Source organism: Hevea brasiliensis, chromosome 18, assembly GCF_030052815.1.
Source record: "Hevea brasiliensis isolate MT/VB/25A 57/8 chromosome 18, ASM3005281v1, whole genome shotgun sequence".
Classification (NCBI taxonomy): Eukaryota; Viridiplantae; Streptophyta; class Magnoliopsida; order Malpighiales; family Euphorbiaceae; genus Hevea; species Hevea brasiliensis.
This window is the reverse complement of record NC_079510.1, coordinates 40,942,640-40,970,449: the sequence shown is the minus strand read 5'-3', so window position 1 is coordinate 40,970,449 and position 27,810 is coordinate 40,942,640. Positions and strand designations below refer to the sequence as shown.

General features: G+C 36.6%; 2 protein-coding genes across 2 annotated transcripts; one reads left to right on the top strand and one right to left on the bottom strand.

The window, feature by feature from the left end:
- Positions 1-624: 624 nt before the first annotated feature.
- Positions 625-2,315, top strand: LOC110637464 (probable inactive receptor kinase RLK902). Its single transcript, XM_021787567.2, has 2 exons — positions 625-1,409; positions 1,609-2,315. The coding sequence occupies exons 1-2, from the start codon at positions 917-919 to the stop codon at positions 2,160-2,162; spliced, it is 1,047 nt and encodes a 348-aa protein (XP_021643259.2). The 5' UTR covers positions 625-916; the 3' UTR covers positions 2,163-2,315.
- Positions 2,316-3,454: 1,139 nt separating this feature from the next.
- On the bottom strand, positions 3,455-4,985 carry LOC110637485 (CCG-binding protein 1). Its single transcript, XM_021787600.2, has 3 exons — positions 4,607-4,985; positions 4,360-4,433; positions 3,455-4,068 (listed from the first exon to the last, which is right to left on the bottom strand). Exons 1-3 carry the CDS (start codon positions 4,857-4,859, stop codon positions 3,754-3,756), a joined length of 642 nt encoding a protein of 213 aa, XP_021643292.2. The 5' UTR covers positions 4,860-4,985; the 3' UTR covers positions 3,455-3,753.
- Between the last annotated feature and the right edge of the window lie 22,825 nt (positions 4,986-27,810).

Below are 27,810 nucleotides of genomic sequence, written 5' to 3'. Positions count from 1 at the left end.
ATAACGTTTTTCAATTTTTTCCAATTACATGATAACCCATATAAATTCTGATTCCGGTTAAGGTAGGCACGCTTCGGTCCTGTAAACAATTTTTTAAATCAAATTGTTAGCATAAACATTTTCTTCAATTTTTATGCATTTGATTTAACAGTTAAACTGATTTTATAATATTTTTTAATTAAAAAAATTAAATGATTTTTAGAGAAAATAAATTTATTAAGTTATTTTTTATTTTTTAAAATTTAATAATCTTATTAAAATATAAAAATATTTATATATTAATAAATATATATTATTTATTGAATATTATAATTAAATAATAAAAAATATTTTTATATTATTTTAAAAAATATTTTTAATAAAAAATATATATATATTATTTTTTCATAAAATAAATGAAATCTAAATGTTATATAATTTTCTTCAGGTGATTTGATTGATCATTGACCATATAAAAAGAAAATCGTATGCCGAATCTTTCGGTTTGGTTAATTTCTTTTTTGTTCATTTTTAAAGCAGAAATTCATCATTCTAGCTTTTCTTTTTTTCTTAATTAGCAAATAAAGGTATAATTAATATGACATTAATTAGGTAGACAAGATATCACATCCAAGCTATCGATGATCTTGATCCTTTCTAACATGAAATGGACGGCAATGATGAATTCAAATGGTTTCTATGGATGACATTCTAAACCAAATTACTCAATTGTCTCCGTGCAAATTATAAGAAGGAATCTACACGCATAAGCAAGCGTTGTGCTTATTTTCATGGATGATGTCTCCAAGATTTCTGGTGGAAAAACCAACGTACAGTTGCAACGTTGTAAATGGGAAAAGAAAAATACCTTTGTCAATAATGTTGTGTTTGCTAAGAACAGAACAGAACAGAAATTCTCTCCAAGACTAAGCCAGACATGAACAAGGCAGCTTGTCTTCCACGGGGCTTATTTTCTATTTTTTGCATCATCTACGCAGCAATTGAACTCATTTTTACCAGAGCAGTGAAATGGAGGACGAAATTCAGTGATGGAAAAGTAACCAACATAACTCCAGGGTCGGTGCCGGAGGTGAAAGTGACACTGCCTGCTAAGTTGATATTTGAACAAGATGGGTTTGCAAAAAAGTACTGTGATGGATCAGAGCTAGCTCAACTTCCAAAAGTTATGCTTGGTGAAGGTACCATGGGGACTTTGTTCAAGCTTATTCTTAATTGTGGCTTCATCGTCACAGCTCGAGTGATCCGACAAGGATTGGTCAAGCCAGATGATATTGAGCTATGGATTAATTTCTTTGGAGGAATTCGCAACACCTGGCTCTTGCCAATGCACTTGAGTTTCTGGTGCGGTGGAGAAGCCTTTGTTGTGTATGAGTATTTGTGCTTGGGAAGTTTGGAGGAGCTTTTACATGGTGAGTATATGTAACTTTCTCTGGAAAATTTTCTACTTTAATTAGTTTTGAAATTGTGATTATGGCATAAGCATCTAATTAATAATCTAGTTGATTAAAACTGTGCAATTTATTGTTGATTCTTGCATCTAAATTTGAATTTTAAAGGACACCCTTAATGGTATTACAAGCCTAATTTGCCATAGGTGATATGCTTTAGGAAGTGAAGGAATCCGATACACCCCATTGAGTTGGGAAGTTCGAAAGCACATAGCACTATGTGCAGCAATGGCAATAGACTTCATTCACAATCAAGTTACAAAAAAAGGCAGCAACCTTGTCTGTGGGGTGGTTAAGGCAAGCAATATCTTAATTCGGACAGACTGTTCTGCTTGCCTTTCCGGCTATGAAACACCTTACCTCGTACCTCCAACAACCATCATAAGAAGAAATTCTGGCAGAGTTGCACCCGAACTAATATCCAATCAAAATTATCCAAAAAGGTTTACGCGTAAGTCGGATGTTTACAGCTTCGGAATTTTGTTATTGGAGCTTGTTACTGCAAAGAGACCGACTGTGACCAACTTGGGAGAATACGTCATAGAAAAGAGAAAGAGAGAAGGGCTGATAGGTATATGCGACCCCAAAATGGGAGAAGTAAAGGAAAGTATGAGAGAAATGATTAGAATTGCTGAGAGTTGCCTTTCACAAAGTCCCAAAGATCGGCCTTCCATGGATAGAGTGGTGCATATGCTTCAACAAATGAAGGACTAGCTAGGACTATAGATCTATGCAGGTCAGAATGCAAGAATTTCTCACAACACTGATTTGTGTGTGCATATATGTATTAAAGCATTGAAAATGCATCTCAATTTATTGTTCTTTGTATTTTAAGGAAATGAATTCAGCTCACTCATGATGAGTCAATCCAAATCATAATAATAATAAATAAATTAACATAAAAAGAAAGAATGAGACAAGGTAAATCGGGTAAATCGTGAAATAATGGTAATAATTTGTTATTTAATAATGTGATTATATCCTAAACTAGTGATACAAGCTTAGACTACAGAGTTGATATACGTGAATTGGTTTTTATCCATTTTTTTATTTCCAATAGTATTAAAATTGAACCATATAATTTTATCTTCACTGAAATAAATATAATAAAGAAATTGCTACAGTTTATTAGAATTCCTTGCTAATAATGTTAGAAGATGAGAAAGAAAAATGCAACAAGCAATCATATAGAATTTATAATCAAATGACAAGCAAGAACTTACTTTCCATAGAGAGGCCAACGTTCAGTGTTACATTACCTGGTTGGGAAGTTCAACTAATCAGAGTTTTGAATTGTGTACATATAGCTTTTGGGAACTAGAAAAATTAAGGATAGACAATGTTTGGTGGAAGATTAATAATGGCTTGTGCTGGTGGTTGAGGGAAGACGGGAGTAGGAGATACAATCGGTGGTGTGGTTACCTTGCTTTATTGTTAGGACACCTATAAATGTATTTGCCTACAAATTTCACGCTCTGAACATAAAGATATTTATGTTCGGATGTGAGGGGAATATTGTCTCTAATTAGTTGAGGTAAAGTATTTAAGCTATATATAAAACTCCTAAACCTCCTCCTTTGAGCTAACTTATGGGGTGGGATTATAATCGCCTGAGGTTCAGGGTGAGTGGCCAGTGGAGGTGGGGAATAAAGTGGTCGTGGTGGTGTAGGAAGTGATTGTTCCAGTAGAGGCGGCGACTGAATCAGAGTTTGGAGGAAGAAGGTGATTGGACTGGTGGAGGGGGAGAGTGAACTGGAGGTGCAAGAGATGAAAATGATGGCGGAAATGAGACTTGAGTTATAACAGGACTAAGAAAGACTGTAAAATTCAGTTTCCTCTTGAATCCTAATAGACAAAAGAATCCAAAGTGTACAACTGCATAATTCAAATCATATTCAGCTCATTAAACAGTCACTTGGCAACATTAACTATCAATGTTTGACTTAAATTTAAACATAGTAAGCAGCTCCATAAAGCATCCACTACTACCCAATAAAATTCACAACTTAAATAATAATAATATTATTATTATTATTATTATTAAAACAAAAATCCAACATTAAAGAGCTATGATACATTGTTCATTCAAGTGAGCATGTACCAAATGAAACATTGCAATAATATTCACAAAGTTCACAGATGCAAAATGTTGGAAGCGTAACTTCTAGCACAAAGAACTTCCCACTACACAGACCAAAGTCTCATCCGGTGGTAATAATTTGCGCAACAATCAACTCACACCGCTGTACACTTCTATTTATATAACTTATGCACAGAAGCAACTTCACAAAAGTTCTCTATATGATCAATCTGTTTCATGGTCAGGAGTAGGAGTGTACCAAGCAGGAAAGCTTCCTTTAGTTCTGAGTAATCTAGTATAAGGTGAATCAGGCATTCTAGCTCTCTCTTCCTCTTCTAGCTCTTCCTTAGATTTTGGCAATCCGTCTGGTATTGGACATGGTCCGTCTCTTTCTTTCTCCACAGTCATTGGTGCCATTAAACCAAAACCATTCTGCCTTCCTTTTTGCATCGAGGAAATTCCATGTAAGCATCCGATCAAGGACTTCACTCCACCTGCTTGCAGAATCAACTTCTCTACATCCTCTTTCGGTGACTCTCTCTGTACCAATAGCAATTAGTTAGAATTTAGAAAGCCGAGCGCTTTACAGTTTACTTCTTTTATTGACTAACTTTTAATTAATTTTTCCATGGAAAAGATAAAGAAAACCCATTTAAACTGATCAACAAATCAAAGAGTCAACTATGCGACTTGGCAAATTTGTACCAAGTTGCACAAACCAATATCAAAAATCATCAAATATACTACGAACCTCCGCTTTCGCTAATTATCATGCAATCGATCCGCGTGAATTTATAGTAGATTTCCATGTACAAATGAATAAAAACTTACTTCCAAATCTTTCAGCTCAAAATACGCTTTCCAGCAGCTATAAGAATCATCACCTTCAAGCGTCGAACAATAATCTGCATAAAACCACATTAACGTTTTAGATATGACCGATGAATTAAACGACATAAACAAAAAGCAAATCCACATAGATCGAAACAAATCATGGTTAAATCAACTTTCCATAACATCACGCCCGTAATAATATCGCTAATGGCTGTGGGGCCGGGAAAAAAGATAAAAACCTTACCGGCGAGTTCATTCTCGGACTTCTCAATCAACGGCGGTTCCTTGATAGCTCTTTCGAGCCTGGTTCGGCTAAACGGCTCGAGCTTAGGAATGTGAGGACTGCTCCTTGAGGAAGTGGAAGAGGAAGAGGAAGAAGAAGAAGAACAAGTGATGGTTGAAACAGCTTTCCTGCAGGAACAATTTGTACGATGGAAATCCTTAGCTTCGACAAGCAAAGGAGAGGAACAAGAACGAATAAGAGAGGACTTTATCATCGCATCCAAACACTAACGCCGATGCTCAAGACTTCTAATTTTGGATCACACTGAGATGGTAGTGTTTCAGATAAAGAGAATTTATGAGGACGATACTGCTAAATACTAAAGTGCAGCGTGGGACCCAACCAAGTGGATAAGAACTAGATTTTTTTATTATTATTACTTAGATATTTTATTTGTTTTAAGATAAGAAATAATTTCGTTATTGAAAAAGACGTGATATGTGGCCGCTTGCTTGGGTGATTACGGGAATAGCTGTGGGCTATGGACCGCTGAAATGGTCAGTTCTGGGGTCTAGGTTTCTGAAACAGAGGACAGAAACAGAAGTTGGACGATGGTTTTGTCTAGCTGATTGGCGAAACGCGGCGAGGGGTTCAAATCGATGGGCAGGAGAATATTATTCTTTATTAGGCCCAATATAAAATTATTGGATATTTTATTACTTGTTCAATAGTTGCGCCATCAAATCCGCAAATAAGCTCATGGCAGCCCATTCCATTCCATTACCACAAAGTCCTGATCTGAAGGAAAAAAGCAAAGAAACCCATTTCATATTCGGATCTAATCTTTGAAAGACAAAAAACCACAACTAGGGTAGATTTCTGCATGCTACAGGAGGGAGGGAGGGAGGGAGGCAACAAAAGAACTTCAGAGAAACAAAGTAAATATAAAAAAGAAAAGGAAATCAAAATACGTGGATTGGATAAGAAACCATTTTCACAAAGAGGCGAGATAGTTTCTGGGGAGAGAAAGTCAAGACTCGAGAGAGGAAGAGAGTTTAGAATAAGTTTTAACAAAAACGTAAATGTAACAAAAGAATCTCCTAATTCTTGAGGGGCTCCTCAAACAAGTGATTTCCACTAAAAACTACTGTAGACATCTTAAATGTATCTCATATGGTAAAAGATAAAGCCTCAAATCCACACCAATCTTTTTGGCATATAAGGCAAACTCTCTAAGACTGTAATAACATCATTAGTTCCATTTATATATCCAAGAAATTAACTTCATAAAATAATTTGTATATTCACTAGGCCATAAACAGAACCCGTCAATGTATTTTGTAGTAAGCATGTCACATGATTAAATCCAACGTTTGTGGCCACTTGAACCCCACTGTGTAGTGTTGAGTTAGGTGGGATTGACTCTCAAAATTTTTCCTACGCAGAGTTAGCATTGGTGTTAAATTCGGAGAGAGTGTCGATTAAATTATTATCAATTTATTTTAATTCGAACTTATATAAGTGATCAATTTATTTTAATCCCACAACCCAGTCCGGGCTCTGATATCATTTTAAATTTAAAGAGAGTGTCGATCAAATTATAATTTAATTCATTTTAATTTGGGCTTATATAAGTGATTAGATTATTTTATATATCAAAATGACTAGTCAAGTCAATGTTACAACCTAACCATTTATATATTGCCATTTTACTTCATATTCTTTCGACATGGGATTCCAACAGTTGGCATTGCCATTTGACTTCATCTTGAGCTCAAGAAGGGGGTATTGTTTTCCCTCTATACATTATTAAAGAGAAAGTCAAAGGCTCTTCCTTGTAACACCCCTAATTTTTAAATTAATTAATTTATGGATAGATATTAATATTTTATTTTATTTAAATTTTGGAAAATTATTTGAAATTTTTTGAATTTTTAAAATCGGGTTTGATTTTCTGAAAATATAAAACTTTGATGATTTTTAAAAATTTATTTAAAGACCACGCGGCAAAACTAAAACTATAATTAGACTCTACGAATTTTTCTGAGTTTTATGAAATTTTTTCAGAATTTTTGGTCCTCATTTTTTATCCCATGGTAGAGTAAAAATTCAATTTCAGGTATCTTGAATCGAACCAGCTGAATCGAGTCGGGGCGAATCAGACCAATTGAATCGGACTGGCCCATTTTCCTTTTCTTCTTCCTCTTCCGCGCGCCCCGATGCTCTCCCTCTCTCTCTTGTTTTCTCTCTCCTCTCTCCTCTTCTTGCCGCCCCAACCTCTCCAACTCGCCGGCGCACCTCCAGCACCCCTCCCTGTCTCCAGAAAACAGCCCAAAAGCTTCCTCTATGCGCCCCGCGACTTTTCACATTCCCGACCAAAATCTAGTCCATCCGGCCACCAATCAAACTAGGTCTTGTCCCAAAATATATCTACACCTTGAGAGCTTTCCATAGACACCAACAACACAAAAATCCATCAAGCAGTTTGTCTAATTTTTGCCTGGAAAGTTTTAGCCCATTTTGACTTTTAGGTTAGATTTCCTGAAAACCGTAAACCCCATAAAAAATCCGAGTGTACCGGAGTGCTCCACTCGTCCAGAGCTTCATGGCAATACCTATTTCAAATTTTTCTGACATCGTTTTTCAATGGGTCCCGTGACATTTCGCAGTATTTTTCGAGCATTAAATGAGTTTAGAAATTTTCATAAAAATTATATATTAACCCCCGTGTTATGGGCTTCACGTAGGTACAAATTCATGAAAATTCAACGATTGCTCAGATCTGTAATTTCGGGCCGGACAGACAGACTACTGGGAAAGCTTCAGAACTAGGCTGAGAGTATAGGCTACCCCACCATTTTCAGATGTCCCAGACGCATCTCCAGGGTCAGAATTGGCATAGGTAAACTCGAACCCTAATTTCTTAATTATCTAGTGCCTAATTTCAATTAAAAATCTATAAAATATTCGTGGTAGGTTAGAAAAATATAATTCCTTTTGCGTTAGCTCTATAATATTGCTAAGGACCGCGGGGCAAAGTTTTAAAATTTTTGAAACTCATATGGATAATTTTTGCAAAAGGGATAATTGTAGGGACTAAATTGTAATTTTTCAAATTGTGATCGTTGACTGTTTAGGTGGGCCCAAGAGGGGCTATGTGATGTGATTGAGTTGTGGATGTGTGACTTGTGGATGTAGAAGTGCATTTTGAACCCTTTTGCAGGTTGGGTAGGTCCTAGGTATAGGAGAGACTCTGTTAGATTTTCGGCATGACTTAGAGTGTCTTTGATCTTTTCCAAACTTGTATTGAGTCAAATATATTGAATAATTGCAATAAAATTTGTCAGATGAGCTGGGACAGCTTTCCTCATCCGCTTAGTTGCCGCAGTGACCTCGATTTAAGTCTGTAAGTAAAATATTAATTTTAATTATAATTTCGAAATTATTATATGTTCAAGTATGCCCATGCATCACTTATAAATATGTATCTATGTAGTTAAATACTAAACACATTTTATATTGCATTCATAATTGATGAAGTGCCATGGATGTTGTTTGAGGTAATTTGGAGCAGTGTGCGTGCGTTAGTGTAAGTGTGGTATGGTATTGGATATGGACAGGACGGGTAGACATGGCTTGAGAGACACTCGCTGGGACCTGGTCCTTTATAGATAAGTCGAGATAGGCACGACTTGAGAGACACTCGCTGGCCCCCACATTTGATTTGTTAAGTGAAAGTCCAGCTTGAGAGACACTTGCTGGCAAAGGTTGGATTAAGAGAGCTGTATAGGGGATCAGCTCTTATATACGTACTATTTGAATAGTGTTGGGTGTGTGAGTACTCTAAATTGCCTTTTTACTGTTATGATATGATTTGTATAAAATTTATGACGATGTTGCATTCTATTCCTTAGGATGCATTAGCTTTAGATAGCTATAGAAATTGTAGTTAAAATTAGTATTTTACTCTCTGAGTCGAATGCTTACTCCTATTCATCTATTTTTTTAGGCTACAGGAAGATTACTTATTGTGACTAACTTGCTCTTCTTCTTCGCAGGTCAATTAGTAATATCTAATGTATTTTGTACATTTGAGTTAAATTTTAGACTTCGCATGTGTTAGGAGTATTTTAATTAATTTAGGTCTATAATATAATATTGTATTGAATTTGTAAGAATATTAATTGCATACATAACTGGATTGGATGAAGGAGCTGAGCTCCCTAATTTATTATATGTTGTGTTTACAGGTCGAGCGAATCAAAAACTCCCCGTTGAATGGTCCATTTTATAGTCGGACTATGTCCGGTTGAATTCTTGAAATTGGGCCCAAATGGGCCTTAGGATTGGGTTGAAGAATAGTTAGGCTTACTACAGGCCTCAGGGGCTTTAGGTTAGCCTAGGTCCTAGTGCCGGTCTGGCCCATAGGTTGAATCGTGACAAATGTGATATCAGAGCTTAGGCTCCAGATTCATAGGAAATATATATCTTGTCACACCTTACCCCTCTGTAAGGCATCACATGATCCCGTAGAATACCTAATGAACTACCGCACTTCACCTACCGATAACTCATTAAGTACCCTACAAGGGATTTTAAAACAATTTTCTTATTTTTTTGATAAGTGGTGAGCATTTTCTAATAAGTACTTAAAACATGTAGTTAAACTAAAACTAGTTAATATTTTTGGCCCATTTTATTTTTACGCAAATTTTATAAAAATTTTGACAGAGTTCCCTCTGTATTTTGAGAAACCAGTTCTTCAAATACCTGAAATAAAAGCACTTCGAATAATTTTCTAACCACTGCTTCAAATTCATACTCAATCTCAACCAATTTCTCAAATTCACAAGTTCAATAATTCTCAAAATACTGTCAATCAATATCATTCATATTTCAGTTGAAACAAAACAATTTAGATACATTATTACAACATTTACATATTTTATACAAACTGCTCAAGACCCACTTTTACATGCCCATACATTCATGTGCAATATACACATCAAAAGGAGTATTTACAGTTAGGGTATAAATTATATCCGAAGACTTCAAGCTGATAACTCCACACACCTCAAATGACTCTGCTGCCTCTAATCTCTCAGACTGCGTGACAACAATAAAGCTATCACGAGTACTAGGACTCGATGGTGCACAATATACTAAAATAATCTTTATGCAAAACTTAAAGCACATTTATTCAAAGATTTGGCTAAACATGAAAATTAAATACAATTCATGCATTGTGAGATTTTAAATGTAAACCAAGTTCATTTCAAAATATCAAAACACATTTCACAAAACCCACAGCTAGATCATGCCATTCGAAACAAATAGAATCTCAATAGCCAGAAGCTAAAGAGAAATCACATGAATCACAATAGCCAGAGGCTAAAGAGAAATCATATCACAAGGCTAGCTAGCTCAAATATATGGATATCCATTCACATCCTCTTCTACTGGCACACCTCAACACTTCTCCAGAGAAAGAATCAAAATTCGAAACTAAATACCCCCACTAGTCGTGCTAGTGAGGTGTTCAAATATATGGTCATGACACTGTGGTTTCAAAACTTATCTTAACAATTTGCTAAACATTGTCATTTCAAATATACACAATAACTTTCACAATTTAAATCAAACATCATAAGAATGCTATAATCCAATATTTCACATTATTCAAAACAATATGCAAAAGATGATTATAAAAGTATATGTTGTGCACAAACCTCAAGCAGTACTTTGTTGGCCTTGACTCTACTCCTCGGGTTCTGTCCCGGTATTCTTTTCCACTGAAACACGCAATTTTTACAATGTTTCAGTACTAGAACTTAAAATAAATCCAAAATAAACTTAACTCCACATTTACCTAGCTCTAACGTGTTAAATTCGACGTTCTCGAAATTTTGTGTTTCGGGTTACTATTCACTGTACTATTCCAGTCAAATAGTTGACTTTTTAAGGCTTACTAGGTATGGGAACTCTAACTTCACCCACATACCACATTTTGGTCATTAAACTTGTTGGTTTTGGTCATTTTCTCAAAGCTTAGGTCATTTTGGCAAAATTGCCAATTTTCGGTTTTGGTTCTCCAAAGTTGCACTGTTCCATTGGTCGATCTACTGTTGGAATTTGACAAAACTTCCTCCATAGAAAATGTTCCTTATTGTCTTAAGTGTATTCTCATTTTTGGATCACCCCAATCGGAGTTTTGTAGCTCAAGTTATGGCCAAAATAAAATTACTGTTCACGTGCACTGTTCATGCTGCAATTTTGATGCTGGTAGATTTTTGATCCAACTTTGCTCAGTAATTTGATCAAGTTTAGTCCATAATTTGGTCTAACTTTCTTCATATGAAATGTTCTGCTATGTCTTAGGTTTCCATCGGTTCAAGAATCACCTAAATCCGAGTTTTCTAGAGAGAGTTATAGCCCTTCAAACATTACTGCTCAATGGTAATTCTGCAGAGTTGCAAGTTTGATAAGTCAACTTTGCTCAATAATCTAACCAGGTTAGTGGCATAATTTGGGGTGATGTTCTTCATGAAAGTTTTAGATCTATATCTCCTCTAACCCCTGGCCAAATTTCAGGTCAATTTGACCTGTCTAACTCGAGTTATGACCAAATGAACAGTTACTATTCATTTGATCAGTTTAGTGCAATGGCAGCCTGCTATCATTTCACTTTGGTCAATTGTTTCACCAAGTTTTGGTCAGTTTTTGGCCATGGTTCCTTAATGAAAATTGTGCTCTTTTATGTCTATTTTCATCTCCAATTGGTGGCATATCCATTAGGCTTGTAAAATTTGAGTTTTGGTCCTTCAAAGTAGGTTTGGTCATGCTGCCAGCAGCATGACCATTGGACCTACGAATTTAGTTTAGTTTCCTATCATTCCCATACAAGTTATTTGGTCATAATTGACCATTATTTCACTTCACAATAGGTCCAACATGCCATTTATGTATTTCTCCAAATTTTGGTTCACAAACCCTAACATTCAACCCTAATTTACTAAATTATTGTATTTAACTACATTTATGCATCCCTATCCTACTACCATACTCCTACAAACTTACTAACACCTTTAATTCATTCAAAATACATCAAACTTTCCTATATCCATGGCTGGCTGAAATTTCAATAATGGTCCCTCACAATTTTTTTCTTTTTCATTTCTTTAGTTTCTAGTTAGTTAGGCTAATAACACAACTAATTCAACAAAAGAAATCAAAGTTAATCTTCTAACCTTAGTGCATAATTTCTTTCCTTCAAACTTCTTCCTTTCTTCTTTTTTTTTTTTTGTCAAGTCCTCTATCAAGGCTTGAAATCAAGGTTTAATATTGGAGGTTTAACTTTATATGGTGGAATTAGGGATTTGATCAAGCTCAAAATGAGCTTTAATGGAGGTTTTGGGTGAGGGAGAGGGAAGATGAAGGTGAGGCGGCAACCTAATGGAAAGAAGACCAAATAATGTTTTTTTTCATTTCTTTTCTTTATTTATTTTAGTTGGTGGAAGACCATAAAATCCCATTTTAATAATTCACTTAATTAATTTGTTTATGACATCATTCATGATGTCATCAACTTTGACTTTTCCATCTTCTTTCTTTTTATTTATTTATTTTTTTCTATTAGTTCTTTAATTTAATTCTCGATTCCGAAATTTTCTTTTCTCCGATTTTATTTGACAGTTAAGTCAGGAGTCAGCTCTCGGGGTCAATTGACTAAATCGCCCCTCGCCGGTTCATCCCGGTTTGCAAATAATCCAATATTTCTTCCGGCTCCCTGACCTAATTATTTGACTGACTTAACAGTTCTTTTTCGTGATTTTCTCTTTTCCACTGTGTTCATAAGGGTCCTAAGGACCGCAGCGTCACTTTTTACTGTTTGAAATTTGAGTTTAAAACGACTTCGCAGTCGTTCCCGATGAGATCACTCATCGCTGTGACTCTCGACTCGTTTAACCTCTTATGTTCTGTTTTTCTTATTTATAGTTAACTAATTAAACATTACTAATTATTTGTGTTTATGGCTTCTCAAATTGTCTTAAGTGTGGCCCTAATCTCATTAATTGTCCGGACCGACACCGGTCACCGGAACAGTGAAATACCAGGCTATGCAACGGGGGTGTTACATATCTAAAGTTTTGGGAAGAGTCTAATAGGAGTCACATGCGGAGAATAGGGTCCACATTCGTCCTGCATTATCATCTTTTCTTCTAGTTTCTGTTTTATATAATTGTGTGTAAATATGAGTTCATAGAGCTGTGTAACATGTTTTTTTGAATTTTGTGGGCTAATGCTATTGAATTTCAGAAAAATGCATAGAAGCAGAAGAGCTGCCACTGCACCAGAACGGGATGTGTTAGATGAGGTGTCAGCATAGGATGAAGCGCTTGCCTCGAGGAGGCGGGGCAAGAGACCTAGAGCTGCTCAAGTAGAAGAGCAGCCGCCACCAGTTCAGGAACAGTCTTTTGTGGCCCAGGGTCCCATGGACCCAATGGCAGCTATCCTAGCCGGATTGCAGAGAACCATCAATATAATAGCACAATATATGGTCCACCCTCCATAACAGCAGTAGCCCATCGCACCAAGAGGGGAATCTTACAAACAAATAATTAATTTCAAGAAGTTGGTGCCTGGTACTTATGATGTGTCAGATGATGCTTACCAATTTTTGGACTCCTGCAAACAGGCAGGGATGGAATTGCAGTTGACTGATAGGAGACTTATAAAGTGTGTGCAGCATGTATTAGGGCTAGTACCAAGACAGTGGATGATAGACTATGTACTAACTCGTATTGAGGGATTATCTTGGACCCAGTTTGTGGAACTATTCATCAACAGGTTTGTGCCAGAAAGCTTCAGAGAGCAAAAGCAGTGGGCCTTTGAGGCCTTAAGATAGAATAGCAGATCCATAGATAAATATGCTACAAAATTTTTAGAACTAAGTAGATATGCCCCCATAGTAGTAGCTATAGAAACTATGAAGGTAAAGAGGTTCCTAAAGGGGCTGGACAGGAAGTATGCAAACCTGGCCATGATGTTTGATCAGTCTTTTGATGTGGTAGTTGATCGAGCCAGACAGATTAAAATTAGCTATACAGGAGATGACAGTGGTAGGGCAAAGAAGAATAGAGTAGAAGGTTCTTCAAGTGTTCCTTACATGGGTATCACAGGTAGCAGAGGCCAAAGTCACTACAGAGGAAGGGGTAGAAACAACAAGAAGGGTGGTTTTAAACATAAATCTCGAGGATTCAGACTAGGGTATAGATCCAGCAGTGGTCACAGCTCGGGTTACAGCAGTTCTAGGTCTGGTTCAGGATCCTCCTTGACACCTTGCACGCAGTGTGGAAGAGGACATTCAAGACCTTGTATGATGGGTTCAGGAGTATGTTTTCAGTGTGGCCAGCCTGGTCACTTTGCTAGAGAATGTCCAGTGTTCAACGAGCCACAGATGGGGTCATAGGGTTCTATTGTAAATGTTCCTTGTCAATTTTATCCTAGTGCTTCCAGCATGACAGGCAGTCAGTTCAGTGGCCAACAGAGCCGAGGACAAGGAGGATGTGGATTTGGAGGCAGGTCAGGAGGTAGAAGTCAATTTTAGGGTTTTGCAATGCAAGGTAGGGGTCAAGCTCTGGTTTTCACCTTGATCCACCAGGATGCTCAGCTTCCAATGTAGTTGTGATAGGTGTTCTTCTAGTCTGTTCCTATGAGGCTCATATTTTGATAGATCCGAGTGCTACGCACTCATCTGTCTCCCCTGTTTTTGCCATGAGATTGAGTAGGAACTCTACAACTTTAGAATGCCCCTTGTCTGTAGCTACCCCTCTTAGTGACAACATAGACGTGGATATGGTTTTTTCGGGTAGCCCAGTGGTGGTGGATGGAAGGATCCTCCCAGCAGACTTGGTTCCTCTACCAGTAATGGATTTCGATGTAATTTTGGGAATGGATTGATTGGCAACTCATTATGCCACTTTAGACTGCAAGAACAAAAGGTTGTACTTTCATATACCTGGTGTGGAAAAATTTAACTTTGATGGTGACAAGCGGTCACACCCTACCCCTTAGTAAGATGTAACGTGATTCCATAGTACATCTAATGAATTACCGTACTTCGCCTGCTGGTAACCCATTAAATATACTACAAGAGATTTTATAACAATTTTCTTACTTTTCGAAGGTGACAATCACTTTTGGTAGGAATTAAAACTTTTACTTGAAGTATAAAGACTAGTTAAAATTTTTGTACATTTTTATTTTTACGTAAATTTTGAAAAATTTTTGGTAGAGTATCGTTTATATTTGAGAAAAACAGTTCTTCAAACACCTAAAAAAAACACTTCCAATGTTTTCAAAACAACCACAACTCCAATACATTCATGTTCATATCCTCATTCATTACAATCAATTCAATTCAACTAAATTTTAACTCAAATTTCACAACTTAAAAATTGTTCAAAACAATTCGATAATTCATAAACATTGCATCAAATTAAATTTACATACACAAATCTTAATTTACAAAAGAAAAATAAAAAATAATATTATTACAACTTTGACATACAAATGCTCAATTTTACATTAACACACATGATACTAAACTATTTACATCAAAATAAACTATAAGGGTATAACTAAATACCCGCACAAAAGCCTCCGTGTAGTCCCAACAATCAGTAGCTCACTCTACTGCTTTTACCTTGTCTCTATCTGTGACAGCAAAAGAAGCTATCGCTGAGTATAAAAATACTCAGTGGTGCACAATAAAACGTAAAATGCATAATGTAAAACATTTATGAACAATTCATAATTAAAAATCTTATAATCGCATTTCACAATTTTCAAATCACATTTATAAAAAATCACAATTTTCAAATCACATTTATAATAAATCACAATTTTCAAAGCTTAAATATAACATAAATTTGATCAAACAATTTAATAAACATAGTGTTGCCAATAAATAACACAACTTAGGCCATGACACAAAATTTTCAAATATGCCGTGTTGTACACCACGACAAAGCAAACTCACCCCACTAATCGAAATCAATGAGGGAGGTGGCTAGCTAGCTAATGAGTACTCATCTAAACTCACCTCAGACTGGCAAGCCAAAGAGAGAGGAAAATAAATCAAATATCAAACTTAACCCCATAAGTGGAGAAGGAACAGAGTAAGGGACTGCCATGCCAAGTGTGAATCAAAAACAATTTCAAATGATATTATTCAAATATTTCATGCAAAACATAATCAATTTCCAAAGTCAATTTTCTATTCACAAAGTGGTAACACAGTAGTTATCGAAACCTATAATTAACACAATGCATATTAATCAAGTTTTCAATGGGAAAACGATAATTTAAAGTTATTGTGCATAAACCTTATGTAAGTCGCCTCTTGGCCTTGACTCGATGCCTTGGGTTCTTTCCCGATATTCTTTTCAACTGAAACACACCATTTTACAGTATTTCAGCATCACAATTTATTATAAATCCAAAAATAAATCCAAATCTATTTATATCTAACTTTAATATGCTAAACTTGATGTTCATTAAAATTTACAATTCGGGGTTACTATTCACGATACTATTCAAGTCAATTTATTACTTTCTAATGCTTAATAGGTATGGAAATTCTAATTTCAACAACATACCACATTTTGGTTACCTAACTTGTTGGTTTTAGTTATTTTCCTCAAATCTTAAGTCTCTTAGGTGAAATTCTAAAATTTCAGATTTGGTGCCTTATTTTGCACTATTTTATTGGTCAAGTTTCTGTGGTAATTTGGCTAAGTTTTCTTCATAGAAGTTGTTCCTTGTTATCTTAACTTTATTTCCCTTTTTGAATCACTCCATTTGGGGTTTTGTAGCCCTAGTTATAGCCATTTGAACATGGTTGGCCGGATTTGGTGTTACCCAGAATTCTGGGCAATTCCTGGATTTTGGCAATTTTTGTGGGTTGACTGCAGGTGAGTTTTTGGATAGGTTATGATCACAATTTGGATTTATTTTCTTCATGAAAGTTGTAGGGCTATGTCTCAGCTTTCTTTCGGTATAAAATTCAGGTCATTTGGACCTTCCTAGACCAAGTTATAGTCATTTATGTAACTACTATTCATTTGATCATTTTTGTACAGGACAGTGTGCCTAATTCCATATTTGGCTTAATTGTTCACTAAGTTATGGTCACTTTCTGGGCACAATTCCTAAATAAAAAATATATCATTTTGTGTCTAGTTTTATTCTCAATTGGCCTCACACCAATTGGGTTGGTAAATTTTCAGTTTTGATCCCTGAAATGCACCTAGGTCAAGCTATCTGCAGATTGACCCTCACCAATCCGAATTTAAACTTGTTTCCAACAATTCATACACACCACAAATGGTCAAAATTGACCATTACTCAACTCAAATAAGGTTAACTACATCATTTGGCCAATTCTCAAATTTTTCCTCAATTTCTTCAAAATGCTCAAACCCTAACTACACATAAAGTTCAATTTAATGCATTCAAAGTGCACATTCATAATCTACACACCTAATTCACCTCAAATAACTATTCAAAATCATCAAACTCATTCATATCAAATCCTAACCCTAGCTGGATGAATTTCATATTTGGTCCCTCAACAATTGTTTTTGTTTGATTTTACATAATTTCTAAGTTAATTAAGCTACAAACATAATAAATATACTAAGATTTTAAAATTCAATTACTTACCCCAAACTTTGATTTTTAATTTCTCCAAATCTTCAATTTCTCCCTTTCTTTTTGTTCTCAATAAGCTTGCCAAGATCCAACAATAAGATTTATGGAAGAAAATTGTGGGATTTATGGGGTTGATTTAAGCTTTGAAAGCTTGAATTTTCATGGCTATGGAGGAACTAAGGAGAGAAGAGAGAGAGAGGAGAGATGGACGTTTTTTTTGAAGAAGAAGAATGAATTTTGTTTTCTTTTTATTTTTGTCTTTTAATTGTTAGGATTTATCCCAAATTTCAATTTTTAAATATTAGGTTTATTGCATGATGCTTATGTCATGCATGATGCAAATAAACTTTTTCTTTTCTTTCTTTTTCTTTTTTATTTATTTTTTCATTAGTTTTTTAATTTAATTCTTGATCCCGAAATTTTCTTTTCTCCAATTTTATTAGACAGTTAGGTCAGGTGTCAGCTCTAGGGGTGAATTGACCAAATTGCCCCTCGCTGGTTCAATCCGGTTTGCAAGTAATTCAATATTTCTTCTGGATCCCTGACCTAATTATTTGACCTGCTTAACAATTCTTTTTCATGATTTTCTCTTTTTCACTGTGTTCGCAATAGTCATAAGGACTACAGTGTCACATTTTACAGTTTGAAATTTGTGTTTAGACTGACCTCGTAGTTATTCCCGAGAAGGTCACCTATTGCTGTGACTCCCAGCTCATTTAACTTCTTGTGTTCTATTTTTTTTTATTTATACTTAACTATTTGGCAATTACTAATTATTTGTATTCAGAGCTTATCTAGGTGTCTTAGATGCGGTTCTACTTCCCTTACTTGTCTGGATCGACATCGGTTACCGGAACAGTAACATATACCAGGCTATGCAAATAGGGGTGTTACAGTGGCTCCATATAACTTGGTGTCAGTAATTAGTGCTAGAAAAATATTGAGGCATGGGTGTTAAGGGTATTTGGCATTGGTGAGAGATACATCTGTAGAAGGTGTTAACATTGAAAATGTTCCTGTTGTTAGAGAATTTATGGATGTCTTCTCTGAGGAGCTTCCAGGGTTGCCACCAAGAAGGGAAATAGAGTTCTACATCAACGTTGTGCCGGGTATAAACCCCATATCAATGCCACCTTACAGGATGGCACCAGCAGAATTGAAAGAGCTAAAGGAGCAAATACAGGAGCTTTTGGACAAGGGTTTCATACATCCGAGCACTTCACCTTGGGGTGCTCCTGTTCTATTTATGAGAAAGAAAGATGGGTCCTTGAGATTGTGTATTGATTATAGACAGCTGAACAAGATGATTGTGAAGAACAAGTATCCACTTTCTCAAATCGATGATCTGTTTGATCAGCTCCAAGGGGCTAGATTATTTTCTAAAATAGACCTATGATCAAGCTACCATCAGTTGAGAATCAGGAATGAGGATGTACCCAAGACAGCATTCAGGACAAGATATGGTCATTATGAGTTCTTGGTGATTTCTTTTGGACTTACTAATGCACCAGCGGCCTTCGTGGACTTGATGAACAGGGTGTTCAGGCCATTCCTAGACCATTTTGTCATCGTATTCATAAATGACATTTTGGTATACTCTCGAACTGAGGAAGAACATGTGTGGCATTTGAGGATGGTGTTGCAGACTTTGAGGGAGCACCAGTTATATGCCAAATTTTCAAAATGTGAATTTTGGCTAGAAGGCACTCATTCTTTGGACACGTGGTTTCTAGTGAAGGCATTCAAGTGGATCCCAAGAAAATTGAGGCGGTAACTGATTGGCTTAGGCCTACAACAGTCACTGAGGTGAGAAGTTTTCTAGGCCTAGCTAGCTACTATAAGCATTTTGTGCAGAATTTCTCCAGGATAGTAGCTCTCCTAACTAAGTTAACTCGGAAGAATGTTCCATTCATTTTGACAAATGATTGTGAGGAGAGCTTCCAGAAGCTTAAGGAATGTCTAACTACAGCCTCTGTGTTGACATTACTAATATGTGGTGAAGGATATACCGTGTACTGTGATGCCTCCAGAGTTGGCTTAGGGTGTGTTTTGATGCAGCATGGAAAAACAGTGACTTATGCTTCAAGGCAGCTAAAGAGGCATGAGCAGAACTATCCCACCTATGATTTGGAAATGGCGGCTGTAGTCTTTGCACTAAAGATCTAGAGACACTACCTGTATGGTGAAGTGTGTGAGATATACACCAACTACAAAGAGTTTGAAGTACATCTTCCAACAGAAGGATTTAAATTTGAGACAGAGGAGGTGGATGGAGCTTTTGAAGAACTATGATTGTACAATCCAGTACCACCCTAGGAAGACCAATATAGTAGCAGATGCTTTGAGCAGAAAATCTTCTGGCAGCTTGGTACACATATCAGCGGAAAAGAGACCGTTGATTCAGGAAGTACATGAGTTGATAGATCAAGGTCTGATCTTAGATATTTCAAATGAGGGGGTATTATTAGCCCATTTTTTAGTGAGACCAGACCTATGAAACAGAATCAGAGTTTCTCAGCACAGAGACCTGCAATTGATGAAGATTATAGAAAGAGTACAGCAAAGTGAAGGTGGTGAGTTTGGATTTGCCAATGATGGCGCTCTTATGCAAGGTTCCAGGATATGTGTACCTGACGTGGACAATCTCAGGAATGAAATCATATGAGAGGTACACTATACACTATACAATGTCCAACCAGGCTCCACCAAGATATACCATGATGTGAAAGATAGCTACTGGTGGAATGGCATGAAGGGAGACATAATAGACTTTGTATCCAAGTGTTTGACTTATCAGAAGGTGAAGTTTGAATACCAGAGGCCATCAACGAAGTTGCAAGAGCTCCCTGTCCCAGAATGAAAGTGGGAAATGATCACTATGGATTTTGTAACTGGGTTGCCTCGTACCACGTGGGGATATGATTCGATATGGGTAATTATAGATCGTCTAACTAAATCAGCTCATTTCTTGCCTGTGAAAACAACCTATTCTATTGCACAATACGCCCGGCTCTATGTTCGAGAAATAGTCAGATTGGATGGAGTTCCTACTTCCATAATATCTGACAGAGGGCCTCAGTTCACTTCTAGGTTTTGGAGAAAGCTGTAAGAGGCACTTGGCATACAATTAAACTTTAGTATCGCCTTCCACCCTCAGACAGACGGACAGTCCGAAAGAACAATTCAAACACTAGAATACATGCTTTGCATGTGTGTTTTAGATTTTGGGGGTCAATGGGATGATCAGCTAACCTTGGTGGAGTTTGCCTACAACAACAGTTATCATTCTAGCATTGGGATGCACCCTATGAGGTGCTATATGGCAAAAAGTATAGGTCTCCTCTATGTTGGACGGAAATGGGAGAATCAAATGTGCATGATGTAGACCTAGTGCAGTACACTTCAGAGATGGTTCCTTTAATCAGGGAATAATTGAAAATAGCTTTCAGTAGGCAGAAGAGTTATGCAGATCCCTGACGGAGGGATGTAGAGTTTGCAGTAGGCGATTACGTATTCCTGAAGGTTTCTCCGATGAAGGGAGTCATGAGATTTGGAAAGAAGGGCAAGTTGGTACCTCAATATATTGGACCTTTTGAGGTTACTGATAGAGTTGGAGCAGTTGCCTATCAGTTGGAGTTACCACCCAACCTTTCTTATGTTCATCCTGTATTTCATATCTCCATGCTCAGGAAATACATACCTAATCCTTCTCATGTGTTACAGCCGAATATAGTAGAGCTGAAAAAAGACTTGACGTTTGAAGAGCAACCAGTAGCCATAGTGGACTACCAAGTCAGGCAGCTAAGATCGAAACAGATCCCTATGGTTAAGGTGTTGTGGAGGAGCCAATCAGTAGAAGAATGCACCTGGGAGTCAGAGATAGACATGCGTAGCAAGTACCCTTTATTTCTTCAATGTGTAATTCTATTCTTTTATTCTGCCTTGTATAAAAATTCGAGGACAAATTTTCTATAAGGGGGAAAGAATGTAACACCCTTAATTTTTAAATTAATTATTTTATGGATAGATATTAATATTTTATTTTATTTAAATTTTAGAGAATTATTTGAAATTTTTCAAATTTTTGAAATCGGGTTCGATTTTTCGAAAATATAAAACTTTGATGATTTTTAAAAATTTATTTAAAGACCATGTGGCAAAACTAAAAATGTACTTAGACTCTACAAATTTTTCTGAGTTTTATGAAATTTTTTTCAAATTTTTGGGCCTCATTTTTGGTCCCAGGGCAGAGTAAAAATTCAATTTTGGGTATCTTGAATCGAACCGGCCAAATCGAACTAGACCGGATCGGATTGGCCCATTTTCCTTTTCTTCTTCCTCTTCTGCTTGCCCCCGATGCTATCCCTCTCTCTCTCATTTTCTCTCTCCTCTCTCCTCCTCTCGCCCCCTACCGCTGCCCCAGCCTCCCCAACTTGCCGGTGCACCTCCAGCACCCCTTCCCGCCACCGGCCGACGCTCCAGGCCATCAAAAAATAGCCCAAAAGCTCCCCCTATGCACTGTGTGAGTTTTCACCTTCCCGATCAAAATCCGGCCACCAATTGGACTGGGTCTTGTCCCAAAACACATCTACTCCTCGAGAGCTTTCCATAGACACCAAGAACACAAAAATTCACCAAACGGTTTGTCCAATTTTTGCCCAAAAAGTTTTAGCCCATTTTGACTTTCAGGCTAGATTTCTCGAAAACCGTAAACCCCACCAAAATCCGAGAGCACCGGAGTGCTCCACTCGTCAAGAGCTTTGCGGCAATATCCATTTCAAATTTTTTCGACACTATTTTTTGGTGGGTCCTGCGAGACGTCGTAGTGTTTTTTCAAGCATTAAATGAGTTTATAAAATTCTGTAAAAATTATATACTAACCTCTGTGTTATGGGCTTCGCGTAGATACGTTCAATTCGCGAAAATTCAACGGTTACTCAGGTCTATAATTTTGGGCCGGGCAGACAGACTACCGGAAAAGCTTTAGAACTGGGCTGAGAGTATAGGCTATCCCACCATTTTTAGACGTCCCAGACGCGTCTCCAAGATCGGAATAGGCATAGGTAAACCTGAACCCTCATTTTCTTAGTTATCTAGTGCTTGATTTCGATTAAAATCTATAAAATATTCGTAGTAGGTTAGAAAAATATAATTCCTTTTGCGTTAGCTCTATAATATTGCTAAGGACCGCGGGGCAAAGTTTTAGAATTTTTAGAGCTCAAATGGGTAGTTTTTACAAAAGGGGTAATTATAGGGACTAAATTATAATTTTTTAAATTGTGATTGCTGACTATTTGGGTAAGCCCAGGAGGGGCCATGTGATATGATTGAGTTGTGGATGTGTGACTTATGGATATAGAAGTGTATTTTAAACCCTTTTACAGATTGGGTAGGTCCTAGGTATAGGGGAGACTCTGCCAGATTTTTGGCACCACTTAGGGTATCTTTGATCTTTTCCAAGGTTATATTAAGTCAAATATATTAAATAATTACAATAAAATTTGTCAGGTGAGCTGAAACAGCCTTTCTCCTCTGCCCAATTGTTACAGTGACCTCGATTTAAGTCTGTAAGTAAAATATTAATTTTAATTATAATTTCGATATTATTATATGTTTAAGTATGCCCATGCATCACTTATAAATATGTATCTATATAATTAAACACTAAGCACATTTTATATTGCATTCATAATTGATGAAGTGCCATGGATGTTGTTTGTGATAATTTGGAGCAGTATGCATGCGTTGGTGTAAGTGTGGTATGGTATTGGATATGGACAGAACGGGTAGACATGGCTTGAGAGACACTCGCTGGGACTCGGTCCTTTATGTATAAATCGAGATAGGCACGGCTTGAGAGACACTCGTTGGCCCCTACATTTGGTTTATTAAGTGAAAGTCTAGCTTTAGAGACACTCGCTGGTAGAGGTTGGATTAAGAGAGCTGTATAGGGGATCGGCTCCCATATATGTACTGTTTGAACAGTGGTGGGTGTGTGAGTGCTTCAAATTGCCTTTTTACTGTTATGATGTGATTTATATGAAATTTATGACAATGTTGCATTCCATTCCTTAGGATGCATTAGCTTTAGATAGCTATAGAAACTGTAGTTAAAATTAGTATTTTACTCTCTGAGTCGAATGCTCACTCCTGTTCATTTATTTTTTTAGGCTACAGGAAGATTACTTATTGTGACTAACTTGCTCTTCTTCTTTGCAGGTCAATTAGTAATATCTAATATATTTTGTACAATTGAGTTAAATTTTAGACTCTGCATGTGTTAGGAGTACTTTAATTAATTTGAATATGTAATATAATATTATGTTGAATTTGTAAGAATATTAATTGCATGCATGACTGGATTGGATGAGGGAGCTGAGCTCCCATTAGATTTTATGATATTATGAGTATGTGGAGCGTAAGCTGAGCTCCCCAATTTATTATATATTGTATTTATAGGTCGGGCGAGTCAAAAACTCCCCGTTGAATGGTCCATTTTATGGCCGGACTCTATCAGGTTAAATTCTTGAAATTGGGCCCAAATAGGCCTTAGGATTGGGTTGAGGAATAGTTAAGCTTACTACGAGCCTTGGGGGCTTTAGGCTGGCTCAGGTCTTAGTGCTAGTCTGGCCCATAGGTTGGGTTGTGACATTCCTCATCCTTCTCTTCGTTCTTGTAGCCTTTTTATCACTTAACCATATCCATTTTCAAAATGTTTGCTAGTATCTAAATGTTTAAAGCTTTGTCTTCGGGAAAAAATCTAAGGCTTAAGTGTACTGTACATGACATTTGTGAGGGACAAAGGAACAAATGAATGTGTAACTGTGGTTAGATAGATTATCGATCATCTTCTGAGTTCCTTAGAATATATAACTGTATGCTACTGTTTTTCCCCTAAACCAGGTATATCAATGAGATCATTGAATATGTTAAGCTTGCCATTAAAGATGGTAGTCTAATGGAGGCAAGTGGTGATCTGTTTGCAGGGGCTGTGCATGATGGTGATTCATTCTCTAGAAAATATTTATCCTTAAATAGCCAAAGGACCAACATTATTAATTATGAAAAGAAATTTCAAGGGACTGACATGAATTTGGCTAAAATTGATGATTATAAAGAAACACCGTTGGTTGCAACTCAAAACAGCAATAGCTTTTGCAGCCACCGTCATGCAGAGTAAACGCTGATACTAGAGGTAAGCAGCAACCCAGAGAAGAACTAAAGTTCTTACACCTGAAAATCTTGAAAACATGTGGACGAAAGGAAGAAATTATAAAAACAAACCAAAAACCTTCAAGCAGGTGTTCTGCAAAGTATGTCAAAGAGGTCTACGACAAATAACAAAGAGCCTACTAGAAGTGCAGGGAAGGACATTTTAAAAGATAGCACTGAAAAAGCTATAGTGCGGCTAACACATAGATTAAGTCATGATTTTTATTAAGTGATGTAAATAAAATGGGAAACAGTTCACTTAGGACCACAATGTCGATTCTTCTTTTGAGAGAGCACATGTTGATGGTGAATTGGATATAACTAGTAATTCCTTTGTGAATGAAAGTAGGCATAAAAGATCCAATAGCACGTATGCTCTGAAAGCTTGGCCTGTTAAAAGAAGGCCATTTACAGGAGATGGTAGAGGATCCATTATTTTATAGTTTTATAGCCTAGATTATGGTAGGCCTAGTGTAAATCAGGTTGTTAAGAAGCTCTCAGATGTGGTACTTCGCAGTGCACGACCCCATGTTCCTAATCCTAAAAATTTAAAATATGAAATTGAAACTAGAAACTCCGCCTAAATAGTTTATGCTTAGCCGGTCCCAAGCCCGGATAAAAGAGGAGGGTTGCGATAGATGACAACCAACATAAAAATTTCGTCACACCTTATGATATGGATTCAAATGATATAAACGTTGGAGCATCCTCTACTTACGACGCGCTAAATCGAAGCACGGGTGTAGTGAGACATATGCAAGAGTGTAGGGCATTCACCGAAAGCAATGCGCCATATCGATGCCCGAGTGTGATGTTAAATGAGCAAGAGTTCTCACATCATGGACGAGTGCGGATAAAAAAGTTAGTCCATAGGAAAGATAGTAAAATAGATTGTGGAACAGAACACAAGATAAGTGTAGAGAATAATAGAAGATATCATAGAAGAAGATCAATTAGGAAGGAACAGGATAGGAGAAGAATCAGGATTGGTACCTGAAATGTTGAATCACTTCCAGGAAAATTAATGGAGCTTGTGGATACCTTGGAAAGGAGAATGGTGAATATTGTTTACATTCAGGAGATTAAATGGGTAGGAGAGAAAAGTAAGGAAGTGGGTAATTCAGGGTATAAACTGTGATTTACCGGAAAGGAGAGAAACAAGAATGGAGTGGGCATAATCATAGACAGGACATTGAAAGATGCTGTAATAGCTGTGAAAAGAGTAGGATATAGAATTATATTAGTAAAACTAGTACTAGAAGGAGAAATAATAAATGTAGTTAGTGCTTATGCCCCATAAATAGGACTAGATAGTGAGAGTAAACAAAGGTTCTGAGAAAATATGGATGATCTAATGCAAAACATACCGAATAAAGAGAATGTTTTCATTGGTAGAGATTTGAATGGACATGTAGGAAGTGATAGGCAAGGTAATGAGAATGTGCATGGAGGTTTTGATTTTGGCAGTCGAAATGAGGAGGAAAAAAGCATCATAGATTTTGCTATGGCATACGACCTAATACTAGCAAATACCTACTTTATAAAAAGAGAGTCATATTTAATGACTTTTAAAAGTGGGCAACATAGAAGCTAAATTGACTTCCTTTTAACCAGGAAGACAAATAGAGCCCTATGCAAGGATTGCAAGGTCATTCCAGGAGAGGCTTTAACAAGTCAATATCAGTTAGTGGTCTTGGATGTCAAGTTTAGGAACAATCCAAGTAAGGTCAGAATAAATAGTGTAGCTCGAGCAAAGTGGTAGGAGTTCAAATGAGTAAAGCAAGTGAAGTTCAAAAATGAGCTTCTCAGGTCCAAAGCATGGAAGCTGGATATGGAGACCAATGGTATGTGGATACAGATGGCATCAAAGATTAAAGAAGTAGCTAAAAAAATATTTGGAGAGTCTAGAGGACATGGACCACCCTCAAAAGAGAGATGGTGGTGGAATGAAGAAGTACAAAAGGCAGTGAAGAGAAAGAGGGAATGGTATAAGAAATTACCTAAGTGTGATAATAATGAGACATATGAACAATACAAGATAGCAAAGAAAGAGGCAAAAAAAGCAGTTAGTCAAGCAAGAGCGCAGGCCTTTGAAAAGTTATATGAGAAACTTGGAACTAAAGAAAGGGAGAAATATATTTATAGATTAGCAAGGATGAGAGAAAAGAAATATCAAGATCTCAATCAAGTTAGGTACATTAAGGATAAAGAAGAAAAAATGCTAGTGAAAGATGAGAACATTAAAGAACGATGAAGAAATTATTTTGATGATCTCTTTAATAATAGTCAAAATGGTAATAGTGTGAATATAGACTACAGAGCAATAGAAAAGAATGTGAATTATACTAGAAGGATTATATCTTTAGAAGTAAAGGAAGCACTTAAGAGAATAAAAGTGAATAAAGCCTGTGGATCTGATGGAATACCAATTGAAGTATGGAAGTGTTTGGGAGATATGGGAGTGGCATAGTTAACTAAATTGTTTAATAAGATTCTAAACTCAAAGAAAATGCCTGATGAATGGAGGAGGGGTATTTTAGTATCTATTTTTAAAAATAAGGGAGACATACAGAGTTGCTCAAACTATAGGAGAATTAAACTAATGAGTCATACTATGAAATTATGGGAGAGAGTTATGGAACATCGACTACGTCATGATACTTCTATCTCTCCCAATCAATTTGGCTTCATGCCTGGTCGTTCAACTATGGAAGCGATTTTTCTCATTAGAAGCTTGATGGAGAAATATAGAGATGTGAAGAAAGATCCACACATGATTTTTATCGATTTGGAAAAGGCTTATGATAGTGTTTCAAGAGATGTTTTATGGAGAGTGTTGGAACAAAAAAGGGTATCTATTAGGTACATATAAGTGTTGAAAGATATGTATGAAGGAGCAACTACTATTGTATGCACAGTGGGAGGAGACACAAGAGATTTTCCTATCTCAGTTGGATTACATCAAGGTTCAGCTGTAAGCCTTTACCTTTTTACATTAGTTTTAGATGAATTGACGAAACATATACAAGAAAGTATCCCTTGGTGCATGATATTTACGAATGATATAATTATGATAGATGAGATGCGAGAAGGAGTCAATCGAAAGCTAGAGCTTTGGGAAAGTACTCTAGAGTCAAAGGTCTTTAAGTTAAATAGAACAAAAATAGAATACATCCATTGTAAGTTCAGTGAAGGCTAGATTGGTGATAGGGAAGGAGTTAGTTTGGATAGAGTGGTACTGTCCCAAAGTAATCACTTTAAATATCTCGGCTCAGTCCTTCAAGTAGATGGAGGATGTG

Bases quoted from the DNA above. Each gene is read 5' to 3' on its own strand.
- LOC110637464 (XM_021787567.2), top strand. From the start codon at position 917: ATGAACAAGGCAGCTTGTCTTCCACGGGGCTTATTTTCTATTTTTTGC. The intron at 1,410-1,608 runs GTGAGTATATGT...GATATGCTTTAG, and splicing joins TTTGGAGGAGCTTTTACATG to GAAGTGAAGGAATCCGATAC.
- LOC110637485 (XM_021787600.2), bottom strand. From the start codon at position 4,859: ATGATAAAGTCCTCTCTTATTCGTTCTTGTTCCTCTCCTTTGCTTGTC. The intron at 4,434-4,606 runs GTAAGGTTTTTA...GGTTTTATGCAG, and splicing joins GTCCGAGAATGAACTCGCCG to ATTATTGTTCGACGCTTGAA. The intron at 4,069-4,359 runs GTAAGTTTTTAT...CTATTGGTACAG, and splicing joins TTGAGCTGAAAGATTTGGAA to AGAGAGTCACCGAAAGAGGA.